Source organism: Trematomus bernacchii, unplaced genomic scaffold (genome assembly GCF_902827165.1).
Source record: "Trematomus bernacchii unplaced genomic scaffold, fTreBer1.1, whole genome shotgun sequence".
NCBI lineage: Eukaryota > Metazoa > Chordata > Actinopteri > Perciformes > Nototheniidae > Trematomus > Trematomus bernacchii.
The window spans coordinates 9346563-9360642 of record NW_022987477.1 but is presented as its reverse complement, the minus strand read 5'-3'; the positions used below and the strand labels follow the sequence as shown (position 1 = coordinate 9360642).

General features: G+C 37.0%; 2 protein-coding genes across 2 annotated transcripts; one reads left to right on the top strand and one right to left on the bottom strand.

The window, feature by feature from the left end:
* The first annotated feature begins 1452 nt into the window (after window positions 1-1452).
* LOC117496039 (toll-like receptor 13) lies at window positions 1453-7228 on the top strand. The gene is made up of 4 exons (XM_034147716.1): window positions 1453-1606; window positions 1785-4382; window positions 5035-5152; window positions 5489-7228. Exons 2-4 carry the CDS (start codon window positions 1847-1849, stop codon window positions 5727-5729), a joined length of 2895 nt encoding a protein of 964 aa, XP_034003607.1. The 5' UTR covers window positions 1453-1606; window positions 1785-1846; the 3' UTR covers window positions 5730-7228.
* LOC117496065 (C-C motif chemokine 20-like) lies at window positions 6170-9172 on the bottom strand. Its single transcript, XM_034147753.1, has 3 exons — window positions 9021-9172; window positions 8652-8754; window positions 6170-7714 (listed from the first exon to the last, which is right to left on the bottom strand). The coding sequence occupies exons 1-3, from the start codon at window positions 9100-9102 to the stop codon at window positions 7660-7662; spliced, it is 240 nt and encodes a 79-aa protein (XP_034003644.1). The 5' UTR covers window positions 9103-9172; the 3' UTR covers window positions 6170-7659.
* Window positions 9173-14080: the final 4908 nt, after the last annotated feature.

Genomic DNA, 14080 nt, shown 5'->3' with positions numbered 1-14080 from the left:
CGACAGGGACCCTGACATAACGTCAACATAGGCCGAGTTGGGAGTGAGAATGTGTTGCCACGTCTCCTGCTCAGAGATCAGCTGCTGGGCTGTCAGAAGAGGGGGAGGAAAAGAGAGGCTCCGTTTATTATTCTTATATTAATATATAGAGTCGTTATCAATTTGTTTTAAAGCTCAATAAATAACAAAGAAGACCTCTGACCGGCATCTGTACTTTAAACTACTTTTATGTAACAGGTAGCAGCACAAGCTAGGAGAGGCAGTGAGCAAAGAGCAATTTGCATATCATGGGAAAGCAGCTTTACTTAGATTCAGTTTCCAACTCAATTAAGATCAGAACAGTGATTTGTGTAAATGTGGCTCTGTCTAAATCATGTGATGGACAGCAGGGAAGGTTACTTAAAAAAAAGGTTTTCCTCATTGAGTGTGCACTTTGTTGCCATAATATTAAGATTTCTTTCTCAAAAATATAAATTGATTTTGAAATCTCAGAAAAATGTGGGATATGTTGTACATGTATACGTCGGGTATGTGAAGACTGTTTGAACATGAGCAGAGGTCTTGCTGAAACAGATGTGAGGTATTTAAGTGGTATATCAATTCCTCAATAAGCAGAAACGTATTACGGGAAAAAGTGCTGCATGCAGGTTAAAGAAGAAGTCTTGCCTTAACGAAAATAGACAAAGAAGATGGAAAACGTAATCCTTTCTGTGTGCTAACTGAGAAGGGATAACACTATACGACAAACAGAAGAAACAATATTAAGAGCTAACAGAATACCTGAAAGTCTTACTGCAAATGTATTCCATTACATTTCAAATTGTCACATGGCACATGAATATAAGGACATTCCATCCATAGTCTCCCTCTACAGCACCTTTGTTTATTAATGCACCACATCTCTTCCTCATTTTGTTTTAATGAATTTGAGCAGTGAAGTTTCTCAACAATCAATACTTTCCTAGGCTGAGGAAGTTACTGATTTACGAAGCAGCATCAAGAGGAAGTGTGATTCCTTAGTTGGATTTTCTCACACTCGGTTTAGGCCCTTCATTGTTTGATTAGAAGAAGTGTATCCCACCAAAGGTGCATGATACATAAAATAAGAAGTAAAAAAGGGAATAGAGAAATTATAACTAATTTGCATTTAAGGGAATTAACATTAACATTCTGGAACTTTTAGAAGTATGATAATGTTCTCTAAGAATTGTGTTTACATACATTATATTACACATCATTAACATAATCTAAATCTTGAGAAAAAAGACAACTCTTCAAAACACATTTCTGATTTTCCAATAAAAGCTCAGAGGCATGAATATACTGAACATATATAATTTAGGATGCCTTTGAAAAAACAGCCGCGCTTCCTTCCACTCTCACTTCCTTGTGTGATTCCTACAAAAGAGGACAGGGAAGAGTCAGAGGAAAGGAGTTTCTTCTGGAGACGAACACGTTTGTCCTGTACACAGTCTATTGCATGGTAAAGGATAACATTTCTACTCTTTTTATTTGAGAGGAACATTTTAACAAAGGAGGTTCATTTTAGAAGAAGAATCTGCGGCTACGTCATCAGTTATTAATCAGCTCTTCTTTGTGAATCACAGTGAGTATCAGAACTTCTGCTAAAACATTTAAAGAGTGAACTCTCCGAGCTGAGATGTTCAGTTATCGTACTGCACCTATTTGTAGTGATCATTTATGTGGAGTATGAGTGTTTGAATTTAGATTATTTGTTGTTTGTTTCTGTTTTTGATGTCCTTTTTTTGTTTTGGAATCTCCAGGATCACATTCTGCTGACTTTTTCACCAGGAAGACATTTTTTGTTTTTTGCAAAGATAAAAAAATGGATGCTAGAGTAAAAGAGGACAGATCAATGCCAAAACCAGGACCCAAATGGTTCAAACTAAGTTATTTTTTATTTTTGCTGAATATCAGTAGTATTGTTGCTCCAGTCACAGGATTTTCAGTTAAGTCATGCCGAATCACTAATAATACTGCCATATGTTCCACGAATGAACTAAAACTAAAATCTGTCCCTGGAGGAATTCCCGCAACCATTACAATTTTGGACTTGTCTGTGAACCAAATTTCTAAATTGCAAGTGTCAGATTTCAAAAATCTATCTGTTTTGATGCATTTAGACCTTCAACGGAACTCTATTTCTCATATCGACACGGGCACTTTCAGAAATCTGATTTCCCTCAAATGGTTGAATCTAAATCATAATAAACTTGTTAAGCTTGGACATGATCTTTTTGAAGGTTTGAGCAATCTCACAGAGCTCAGAATGAATAATAATAGCATTAAAGCTGTGTCATCCACCTCGTTAAGGTCCTTAACAAGCTTAACGCTTTTGGAAATCTCCAGCAACAAACTGCACCACATAACAACATTTAATTCAGTAATACAGAACCTAACACATTTACAGATGCTGTCAGTTGAAGACAACAATTTACCCACTTTCAAGTCATGGGAAATGACAAATGTCTCTCTAAAACTTACGCAACTTAATTTGTCTCAGAATCGCTTTTCAGTCTTTAGTATCACTGCAGATGTTTTTCCAAATCTTAAATTGTTGAACATCAGCCGCACTTATAAAAAACAACCGCTGAAATGGGAGGTTGGTAAGACTTTTCTTAGTCAAGTTTCCACTCTTGATATAAGTGGGCTTCAAATTACTCCTGTTGACAGGAAAACAATACAAGAGCTCTTCAACTTCTCACTGACCTCTCTGACGATGAATGCGATGAAACAAAAAAACCTTAGAAAACGAATCAATATGTCCTGCACCATCCCAACAGTAACCAAACTCCATCTCCAACGTAACAACCTCTCTTTTATCAGGTCAAATTTGTTCCAGGGGTGTATTCATGTAAAAGAGTTAGATTTATCAGATAATCGAATACGAAATATTTCAGACAAGGCCTTCACATATCTTCAAGGTTTAAGGATCTTAGATCTGAGTCAAAACAAGCTTTTATCTGTTCCAGCTGCCACTAGCAATCTACCAAGACTTGAAAAGTTGTCTCTCCAAATGAATAACATCAGGAGACTTGAGTATCACGATTTCACCAATCTGACAGGGCTCAGAGAGCTTAACCTTCATCAGAATAAGATTTCAGCTCTACAAAAATGTGTTTTCAAGGATTTAATAGGATTGCAAGTTTTAAAGCTAGAGGCAAACAACATCTACAACTTAGGAGATGCTTTCAAAGAGTTCTTACCAAATCTTACACAACTGCATTTGAATGCAAATAGACTCACCACCATTCAGCGGGGGGATTTTCAAGGCTTGCAATCCCTCAAGATATTGTCATTACATGAAAATCAAATAGAGAAACTTGCAAATGGCTCCTTTATCGGATTGACGGATCTAACTGTTATTCAGCTGCAATCAAATAGTTTAAAAGAATATACATTCAGAGATGCTTTCAATGATCTAATACATTTGAAAAGATTGGAATTAAGTGAGAATCACATTCGATACCTCAACGATAGCGATCTTCTGCCTGATCCACCATTTTCTCAGCTGTCCGATCTGGAGATACTGGCTATGCCAGTGCAACACAGAAAGTTGAGGTTTCATCTGCCTCGCAACTTTCTGAAAGGTTTGACTAACCTTTCGTATTTCGATGCAAGGAACATGCATCTTCTGCATTTCCACAAAGACATGTTTATTTACACGCCTAAACTGCAAAAACTTGACATTAGCGGAAACAACCTAAAAGATCTTTCTCCGGATCTGTTTTCCCCAATTGGTAACCTTAAAAACCTCTACATATCTAGAGGGTTAGTTCTTGGGTCTCTAGATTTCCTTATTGATGCCAACCTTACAAACCTAGAGTTTCTACAGGCAAGAAATAATGAATATTCAGTTATCAGTATGGAAGTTATAAAGTCCCTACCGGCTCTCGCTTACATTGATCTTAAGGGCAATAGTTTCACCTGTGACTGTGATAATGTCTGGTTTGGCCAATGGGCAGTTAATGACCTGCAAACACAAGTGTTTGGCGCCTCCAACTTTGAGTGCAACTATCCAAAAGGCCTTAAAGGTAAGAAACTGTTGGACCTAGACGTACGGTCCTGCATGGTGGACATTGAATTTGTCTACTTCATCACCACCACATGTAGCATACTCCTGTTTATGGTGGTGACCTTCACCTACAATTTCCTGAGGTGGCAACTGGCCTACGCCTACTACATCTTCCTGGCTTTGCTCTTTGACACAAAGTATAAAAACAAGCAAGCTCCAAATCAGTATGACGCCTTCATCTCCTACAACACCCATGATGAGCCATGGGTCATCAAAGAGCTGGTGCCAAAACTGGAAGAAGAGCAGGGCTTCAAATTGTGTCTGCACCATCGAGACTTCGAGCCAGGTGAGACTGAGTTTTGCAGCAGGCACTAAACTAATATTTTAGCCATGCTAGTTAATTATTTTGGAATGGCAATGTTATTCTATCAGGTGGTTGGTCGAGAATTATGGCAGTGTTCAGATTAAGGATCGGTTTCAGGGGTCTTTATTTCGAAAAAAGGGCATAGAGCACCATTGCTAATCTGACAACTGACTGGGTAACATGGGGGCTGGTACTGTATGTGTTCTGACAGATTGATTTGTAAATGAGACATGGTTGGGCATAAAAATATTATTAGAGGAGGAAAGTCGTGGGGTTTCTGGGAGAAGGGTGGGGTATTGCAATAGAGATGCAGGGGCTTGGGGAGGAACATAAAGGCAGAAGGGGCAAAATTACTACAAACAAGATGAGCTTTAACAATTGGCCAAAACGATGTTTGAGAAATCAAAAAACTAAATAAAAATAGGTTCATCAATTTCTTATACATTTGGTTAATATAATTGTATTTCCATGACACCGTATCTTAACTGGCAGATCAGATTTCGCAGTAGTTTTGACCTGTATCTTTTCCCCAGAAGGTGTCACTATAGTACTTTTTTAACGACACCATCCGAAGAACTAATCAGGTGAATGTCTATGTTATTATCTACTAATGTTTCCCTTTACTCTACCTCAGGTAAACCCATCATTGACAACATAACAGATGCCATTTATGGAAGCAGGAAGACAATCTGTGTCATCAGTCGCAAATATCTTGAGAGTGAATGGTGCTCCAGAGAGATCCAGGTGGCCAGGTAACATGCAAGCTGACTCTAAACGTATCTGAGCTAAGACACATGGCAATACAAAGCCTCCCTTACTGTTCTTTAATGGGGTCTCTATTACAATTACAGAAACATTCAAATCTCTGCAAGCAAAAAATAATTTCAAACACCATGTTTACCATGAACAGTGTCATAATCTTAAACCTAAACCAAGTCTGAAACTTTGAAAGAATCAAAAATAATTGCTTTTGATTCATCTTTTTCTGAAATGAAATTTTCGAAATCACTTATATGTTACAGACATAACATTTTTATTAAAAGGTTATTACAATAGATTAGTTCCATTCATCTGTTTCCTCTGTGTAGCTTCCGCCTGTTTGATGAGCAGAAGGACGTGCTGGTTCTGGTGTTTCTGGAGGATATTCCCACCTCTCAGCTTTCTGCTTACCACCGCATAAGGAAGCTGCTGAAGAGGCAGACCTACCTGAGCTGGCCTCAAGCTGAGGAGCATCCCGAGCTGTTCTGGGTGAAGCTCTGCAAGGCTCTAAAGAACAGAGAAGATATCAATGAGGACAGATTACTCCTCACTGTGGGGGACAGACCATGATGGAAAGGAAATACAATCCTCTTTATGTGAGATTTGGAGTCGTATTGGAATTTGTTGTTTTTTTCAAAAATGTAACAAAGTATACCTGAAGGAGGTTTCTGGGATTACATTCCCTACCAACTACTGTAGATCAGCTGCTCTTACAGGTTTAACTGAAATGGAAATTAATTTCAATAGTTTCCATACACACAAACTGGAAGACAAAGTTGACTAAGTATGAGTGAAATGTGTTTTTTCCATAAGCAGGTGAGCCCTACCTTTCACTTTAGAATGGGGCAGTGAACAGATAGTCATGATTATGATCATCTTTTAGGATGCCACAGTTTGATTTCACTCATTGACAGTTTTCCGCAACACTTGGAAAACTGTCTCTTGTAAAAATGTATATTTTGAATTTAAACATTTATTTTAACTTCTTTGATTTTATCTTAAAAGCAGTGAGCACAAAATGAGCTCTCTACTTTTCTACGTTTTTGTTCATCCCATAACGCTTAAAAATGCATGTTTTACAGTCAAGCTTTATTCAAACCTACAGGACTTTACTTCTCCCAAAGTTTCACGAGATACAAAAACTGTAAACTTCAAATTATGGGAAATGTTAAAGGTCCCCTAATATACTGTTTTTCATCAATATATTATATGTCTCAGATATATTCAAAACATGTCTCTGAAGTGCAGTGTAGCATCCCATAAACCCCTTTGTTTCAGCCCTGTTTCAAAAGTGCTGATTCTCTGTCTTTTACTTTAGATGAAGTTAAGATTAGATTAGATGAGATCCAGATGATAAGGTGGGGGGGGGGGGGGTGTTACCGTTATTGGCTAATAGTTACACAAGCCAAACAATCATTATGACATCATAAAGTGGCCAAAATCTGATCATCTCATTTTCAGAAAGGTTTTTATGCAAATGGTTCAGGACAAAGAGTGAGGGAATCTTTTTTCCTGAAGCTTTCAGAATCTCTTTACACAAAGGGGACACATGTTTGTGTATAAAAGACATGAAAACGTGGATTTTGCATAATAAGTGACCTTTAATTGTGCGAAACTCTAGGATATTGTTGAATTAAATATCAATGAAAAGCTAGAACAATGTGTAGAACAAATATGATACAATCAAACAGTGTGGAATAAGATGATTTTAAAACTATTCTATTAAAAACATTTTTTAAATCTTATATTTCAAATTAGTTTTTATCGTTTATGCCTATTTACTTGATTAATTATCAGAAAACTGATTTTTCAACTCTATTCTCTTGTCGTTGTGATTTATCTACTGTTATATTATGTCTACTGTATTGTGCTCATCTTGATTCTTTGCACCCTATTTGAAATTCTGACCTTTGGTTTACTCATTTAACACTGTAAACTAGGATAACATTTAGAATGTGCAGCAGATATAATAATTGTTTTTATTAAAAAGGGTGGTATGTAACATGTGGATATGCTGAATGTTATGAAACTCAGACAAATGCATTATTAAACATCTCTGTTTTTATTAATCCTTTGACAATATCAATTACAATTCAAACTTTTACTCTCAATTCCTTTTTACTAAAATGTCTTTACAAAAATATACTTCTCCAATGATGCTCTGCACCTTCAGTGTACAATTTACTACCTGTTTATAAAACACACAATCTTATATAATAAGATGTAATATAATAATTTAACAAAATGACATGATAATCCCTATCAGGGTACTTCGGTGTACGAAGGCTTTTAAATATTAGTTATATCCTTCATACAGTAACTTTCGTATACAGCTCATGTGTCGTGGCCTCAGGTTCGGTTTGCTATGATCTTACGGTTCTTCTTCCTCCTTTCACTGCAGAAAACAATGAAAAAACAATATTATTTTAGTTCAATATTCTGTAAGAGTACTTATTGAAGTTAGAGACACATGAATATACTCACTCAACACATTTCATCTCTACGTACGGATGCTTGAAGGGTCAGCACACACGAACCTTCCTCGGAGGTGGAATCTGTGAAAAAAAGTGAAGACTTCATTAAACACGAGACGCATGAATGCAGTTCACCAGAAAAACAGGTCCTTTCCAGGTTGTGTATTAACCTGTTAGTGTCTCTATACTCTACATATTGCAACAGTTACATATTGGGGTGAATCCTGCAGCACATAATGATTGATTTTGAGTCATCTAACTGGACTGGAAAGACAAGCGAGAAGTCGGTGCACTTGGGATTCTCAAGCTAACCCGCTAATGCTTTGTTAAGTCACGTCTGGGGCCTGCCCTCTAATGTGTGACCTTAAATAACCAGGATCTATTAGCTTAAACTGTTTTACTCTCTTATGTCTTCAATAAAGCACATTTTGAACAAGGTCAACAATCTTAACACATACTGTTAGGTTGTTTAGTGGTCAACATAATTAATAAAGAAAGCAAAATCAATGACCATGTTAACTTCAGTTTGAATGTAACATAAATTGCTCATCGGACAGAAGGATATGATTAATGAAAAAAAGGCATACACAAGATATTCAAGATATAAGATATACCATTTAAAATGCCACTCTCTAGTGTTTGCTTGTTTATATCTTCATCTCCTTTTCTAAAGAATTTCAGACACCCAAACTTTTTTTACTTAGGTCCACTGTCACTATTTCTAAGTAGGGCCACAAATGATTTGTCAATTAACTGATTATCAGATAAAATAAAAAAATACTTTTAGGTCATAAAGCAAACAAGCCAACCATTAACAACTCAAGAAAGCAATTAAATATGTTACGTTATTTGACACATCACCTTGGTATGTAGTATAATGTCATAGGGATAATTCAATTTAGAAACATGTCTGCAGATGAATTAACAATAAAGTTTATACACTGACTTGCTCCCTGTTCTGCTGTTACTACTGAAGTGCAGAATTGTAGTCTGAAAAGAGATTTAAACATTTACTCACATAATAGCGTTGATGTCACAGGACGTGTTAATGGTCTGGACGGTGTAGCCGAGCAGTCGTTGGCATGGCAATCGACGACTGGTGTAACTCAGGCAGCAGCTCGCTGCAAACACATTGTGAACAAAAATACATTATAAACATTTTTCTAGTTAAATAATTAGCTTTTTAACCTTGATTTTATCCTGAAACATACAATGGTAAATCTGCCTGTTTTCAGAGCTTTAGGATTTGCAGGTACTTCATGTAACACAAGCTAAATAAATTACAGGACTTGTTTCCTTATCCTTTTATAAATGCATCTACACTTGCCAGAGATTGCACAAAAAAAACTGCACATGTATTATCTGTAGCTTGATCTGTAGAACTCACCTGACTGTGTGCTGCCGATAAAGGTTGACAGGATGACCAGGGAGCACAGAGTTGCCATGAAACACACTTTACCGCTTGCCATGGTTTCCTACAGTTGGAGTGCTTATTCGGGTAGTGCTTTTAGAGCCTGTGTAAAACACCTGGAGGAATCCAGTGAGAGTGTGACTGAGTCTTCATGCCTCACTCCTTTTAACTAGTTTAGGACGTGTCTGGGATTTTCCCGTGCTCGGCAGGATTGTGCAATGCCATGCCATTGTTAAGAATGTGGAAATGAGCCAGGAAATGGAGCAAGGTTAAATATTGAACAGAAGCCAGCATGAGTAAACTAGATTAAAACTTTTAAAGACTTCTCCAATGAGAGTTGTTAGCAGCCCTAGCTCCAAAAGTTGCATAATCGTAGTTTAGTTGGCATTACTCACATAGTTTAATTAGGCCTCCTTGACACTTTTACGTTTTATTAGGAAATGTACTGTATAATTGTAATGTAAATAATTATAATGTAAAAGGAGCCTTTGCAAAAGTGATTATCGGATTGAATTAACCAAAAATAAATAAAAGAGTGTTAGAGCAGGGTTCTATGTGTGACTTTTTCCAAGATAGAAACAAAAAACACAATGGTATCTGAGAGAAAAATAACCTCAACACAACTGTAGTGACATTACTGTGTGTTTATGGAAACACAATCTAGGGAAAATCTAGGGGGACTGTTAAAATGACCCTTTGACATTTTAATGATAAGAGAGGTGATACGATTGTATAAAAAGTGAGGACGTACATGTGGTTTGGATAGGCCTTTTTAGAGGTTAAAAAGACATTCAGAGGCAGTTTGTTGAGTAGAAAGTCCCACAGGTAGCTCTTCAGATGTTCATTTGTCTGATGTGTGAAGTGGCTTTCCATTTCCTGTTTGGGATTATGTGTTTCATGCATTTACAAGTACCAAGCAAACAAGTGGCACACAAATATTTAGTTTTGAGAGTAAATGGAATTTCAGGGGGGATTGGAAGTTGAAAACTGATGAATGGATGTGAGTGTAAAGTGTAATGGAGAATAAGGGATGTTGTCTGTTGAGCTGGTCCAGAGGACGCACTGAAGTCCAGGCAGGGCTCAGTCTCGGGGGTTTTATCTGAGATGTGTTTCACCCGAATCTCAATATATGCCTAGACCATGTCCAAACCTTTTTCACCGAGGGCTACATACAGAAAAATATAGGAAGGGCTGGGCCACTCGCTAAAGGTGAGGTATATTGCCTCATAAGTTAAATTATAAGTCAGCAAAATGAATCAAATGTAGGTCAATTATGCTTGATACTTGAAAATGCCTTAAGAAAAAAACAGCCTAGATCACAGCTCTCCATAGGGTTTCATTTATTTTGTTGGCAGCTCATCCCTCAGTTTGCTTATAAGGGGAAATATAAAGGGTATATTTCAAGCTTGTTAGGTATATAAGTTATTGGGCCTTTTTCTTTATCAACTAAGATTTGTTAGAAAATTTTTCCAACTTTAATTGATTTAATTTATTTGAAAAGTGGGCTTATTAACACATGAATACTACTGTGTAATATATATTTACATATATATTTAAGAAGTGCAATATAAGACAAGCACATCCTTTTTGGGCCGTATTACATTATATTTTTTTAATTTGCTGAGGGCCGATTCAAAATGGTCCGTGGGCCGCATTTGGCCCCCGAGCCGTAGTTTGGACACCCCTGGCCTAGACTGTCTTTGAGATATTTTCCTTCAACATGAGGAATGGATTGCTTCAATCAACAACATCACCAATTAACATTAATTGAACATCCACACAAAAAGTGGCTACATTTATTTTAAGTGATGCAGTTTTACAATGAGGGAGCCAGTTGGACGTGGGTGCGACATGTTTTTATAGACAATTTATCCCAAACGTAATGATGACTATTCAAGCTCTTATCAGTCAACCTTAAAACATATCGTTTTTGTGTTTTAACCACAGCTACATTTGCATTTAGAGAACCATATTTTACAGTTAAACAATTAGGGGCCTCTCTTACACCTCTCTCTTGCTACTTTAAGATCAACTTTTCTGACTGACTCAGTTGTCATTTACACGGTTAGTGCTTATGTTTGGTAAGTAGCCAATGAAATTGAGCTCAGCTTTTTGCCCATTGCTCTCTGGGTCTTAAAAAGAGGTGTGACCAGGCCCTATTTGAAGCAGGATGGAAAGAGGTGTTTCTGGTCCACATTAAACTATACCATGTTACGCTTAGTTTCCAGCATTACATGACAAGGGGGTCTCTAATTGACACTGTATGCATCACATAAGCTCATTATAAATCTAACTAATGCTTCATTATTTCCTAGCAGTACCTTTTCTTGAGGCCTTGTATAGCAGGTTTTACAAAACAAAATTCAAATTGACAAATAGTTATACCATCATAATGTTTAATGAGGAGCTGAAGTGATGTGACCATTACCATTACAAATATGTGATATTGCATCAAATACGAAGGGTTAGGGACATTCTTCATGAACTGTTATCAGAATGAATTCAGAGACTGCTCATGCTTTTGCTTAAACCTTATGTTTTGTCTCCAAACAATACTTTTTTGATACCTTACTTTGACAAATTCAAAAACAGTTTGAGTGATAAATTAAAGCAGTAAAAGTTGTACCAAAACGTCCTAAAAACTGTTTATCTACACTCTACACTACAGTATATTTAAAAATAATTTTGCACAAATGCATTCAATTTGCTCTATAGAGTAGTGCACCAAACTCTTTGTATTTTAATACTAAGTTACTGATATAAATTATATTGAGTTAATCAACTACTATAAAATCAACGTCTCATGTCTGAAGCATTTAAACAGTTTGTCCAATGTTCCCATTGACCTGGAAGCTTGTGTATGCTATTGCTTCAGAATTAATAAAAAAAAAAATGTACAGCCTCCGGTACAGCCTGCAGATTTTGAAATACATGTTTAAACCACAGCCACAGGAGCTAAAAATAGCATACTGTATGTGCTAAGAATAGAAACAGGTTATGACGTTGAAGTTGGATTGTCGGGGACTTTGAACTGCGTTTACAATGTTGACATGTGAGCTGCTATTTCCCCGTTTCCTTATGAGGATTATAGTGTTGTAATGTGACAGCTGTAAAGCTTAACCTTAGTTCACCTCATTGGTCCATAGTATCATTTTGAGGTTAATTTGCAATTAGCCTACAGTATGTATACAGATTGAAAAAAGTCTATCAACCTTCTCAAACAATTAACAATTATACTTGAATGAATTCCTGACTAGATCACATTTTGCAGCCTTTACGTTTTAATTCAACCTAATCTGTGTTTGTAGCAGCTTCAAAGTCAAAGTCAACTTTATTGTCAATCTTCTGTGTGTGAAATACAGATAGGGAGACAGAAATGATGTTTTTAACAATCCTGAGAGAATAGAAATTGAATCAAAAAAAGAAAAATATATATACATATATCTAGATATACATACATACACTCCTGTGCACCCACTTAGCAGCGTGTAGAAGTGTCTGGTTAAAAAAAGGTGTCTTGTTCTGGATGTGTGTGTGGTTCTGGATGTGCATGTGGTTCTGATTGTGTGTGTCTGTCTCTGTGTTTGTGTACAAATCCAGGTCCAATGGGGGCAGTGGGGAGAGAGTTCAGCATCCTGACAGCCTGGTGGATAAAGCTGTTTTTAGTCTGGTGGAGCTCGACCAGAGGCTGCAGAACCAGGGTGAAGAGGCAGTTGGAGGGATGGGTGGGGTGGGGAGTGTTGTAAAGTTCGAGGAGTGTCGGGAGTGAGGCACCAATGATCCTCTCAGCAGTGATCCGTCATGGGAGAGGGATCCCTCCTCTATTGCTCTCCCTGAGGTTTCTCCCATTTTCCCCTTTAAACTGTGGGGTTTTTCCTTTTTTGGAAGTTTTTCCTTGTACGATGTGAGGGTCTAAGGACAGATGGTGTCGTATTGTCATACTGATATTCTGTGCAAACTGTGAAGTCCACTGAGACAAATGTAACATTTGTGATATTGGGCTATATAAATAAACATTGATTGATTGATTGAGCAGTGTTCACACAGTGTTGCAGCTGCTGAGGGTGCTCTCGATGGCGCCTCGGTAGAAAGAGTACATGATGGTTGTGGGGGCTCCTGCTCTCTTCAGTGTGCGGATAAAATTTGCACAATGAGTGACATTCTGGAATGCCCTTTTACTGAAGGTCACATTACACACAAGAACACCAGTAAGAATAATTAATAAAGCATAACAATTTTAGAGAACATTATAATAATTTTTCTTTTCGTGCTTTCCCGAGTGCTCAAAGTGCGTTACATTACATATTACAAATATCAGACATGTAATACATAAAATCTGTGGAAAACACCCACAGGAGCACTTGCCCAAGGACACAACGGCATGTTGACTGCATGTCATTATGTCCTAATGTTCTAATTTGAACTGATTTTGTGAAATGTTACCTGGGGGTTTTAAACTGCAGCCTTTCGGAGCTAAAAATAGCAAATGTGCTTAAAATAGAAACAGCTCATAAAAGTTGGATTGTCCAGGAATGTGAATGTATGTTATCAATGCTGACGTAAGAGCTTTTTACAATTCTTATCTGTACGACGTGTTCAATAAATTCAGGTTGAGATTACAGTGCTGTTGTGCAACAGGTGTTAACAGGACCTCAGTTAACTTTATGGGTCCATGTTTCACAGTGATTGAGTTGAAGAATCTATAACCTTCTCCAAAGAAAAACGTCCTGTTAAGTATATATTTCTGACAAAATGACACTAGTAGTAGTAGCCCCAAGGTTTCATTCAACAGTGGCTGCAACCTTATCTTTGTTGTGTTAGTGAACAATGAAAATGAAAGCTCAGTGAATGTTTGAACAGTGAGAACAACATTTTGTACTTTTTTTTCACACAAGACGACGTCAAGATAAACTTCATGCTTCATTTACCTTAAAAACAAGATTGAAAAAAATAATATTAAAAGCTGCCCTAAAAACAATAATTATATCAACACAGGATTAAATGACTGTAGAAAAGTCAGGAGTAATAGTTTGTTT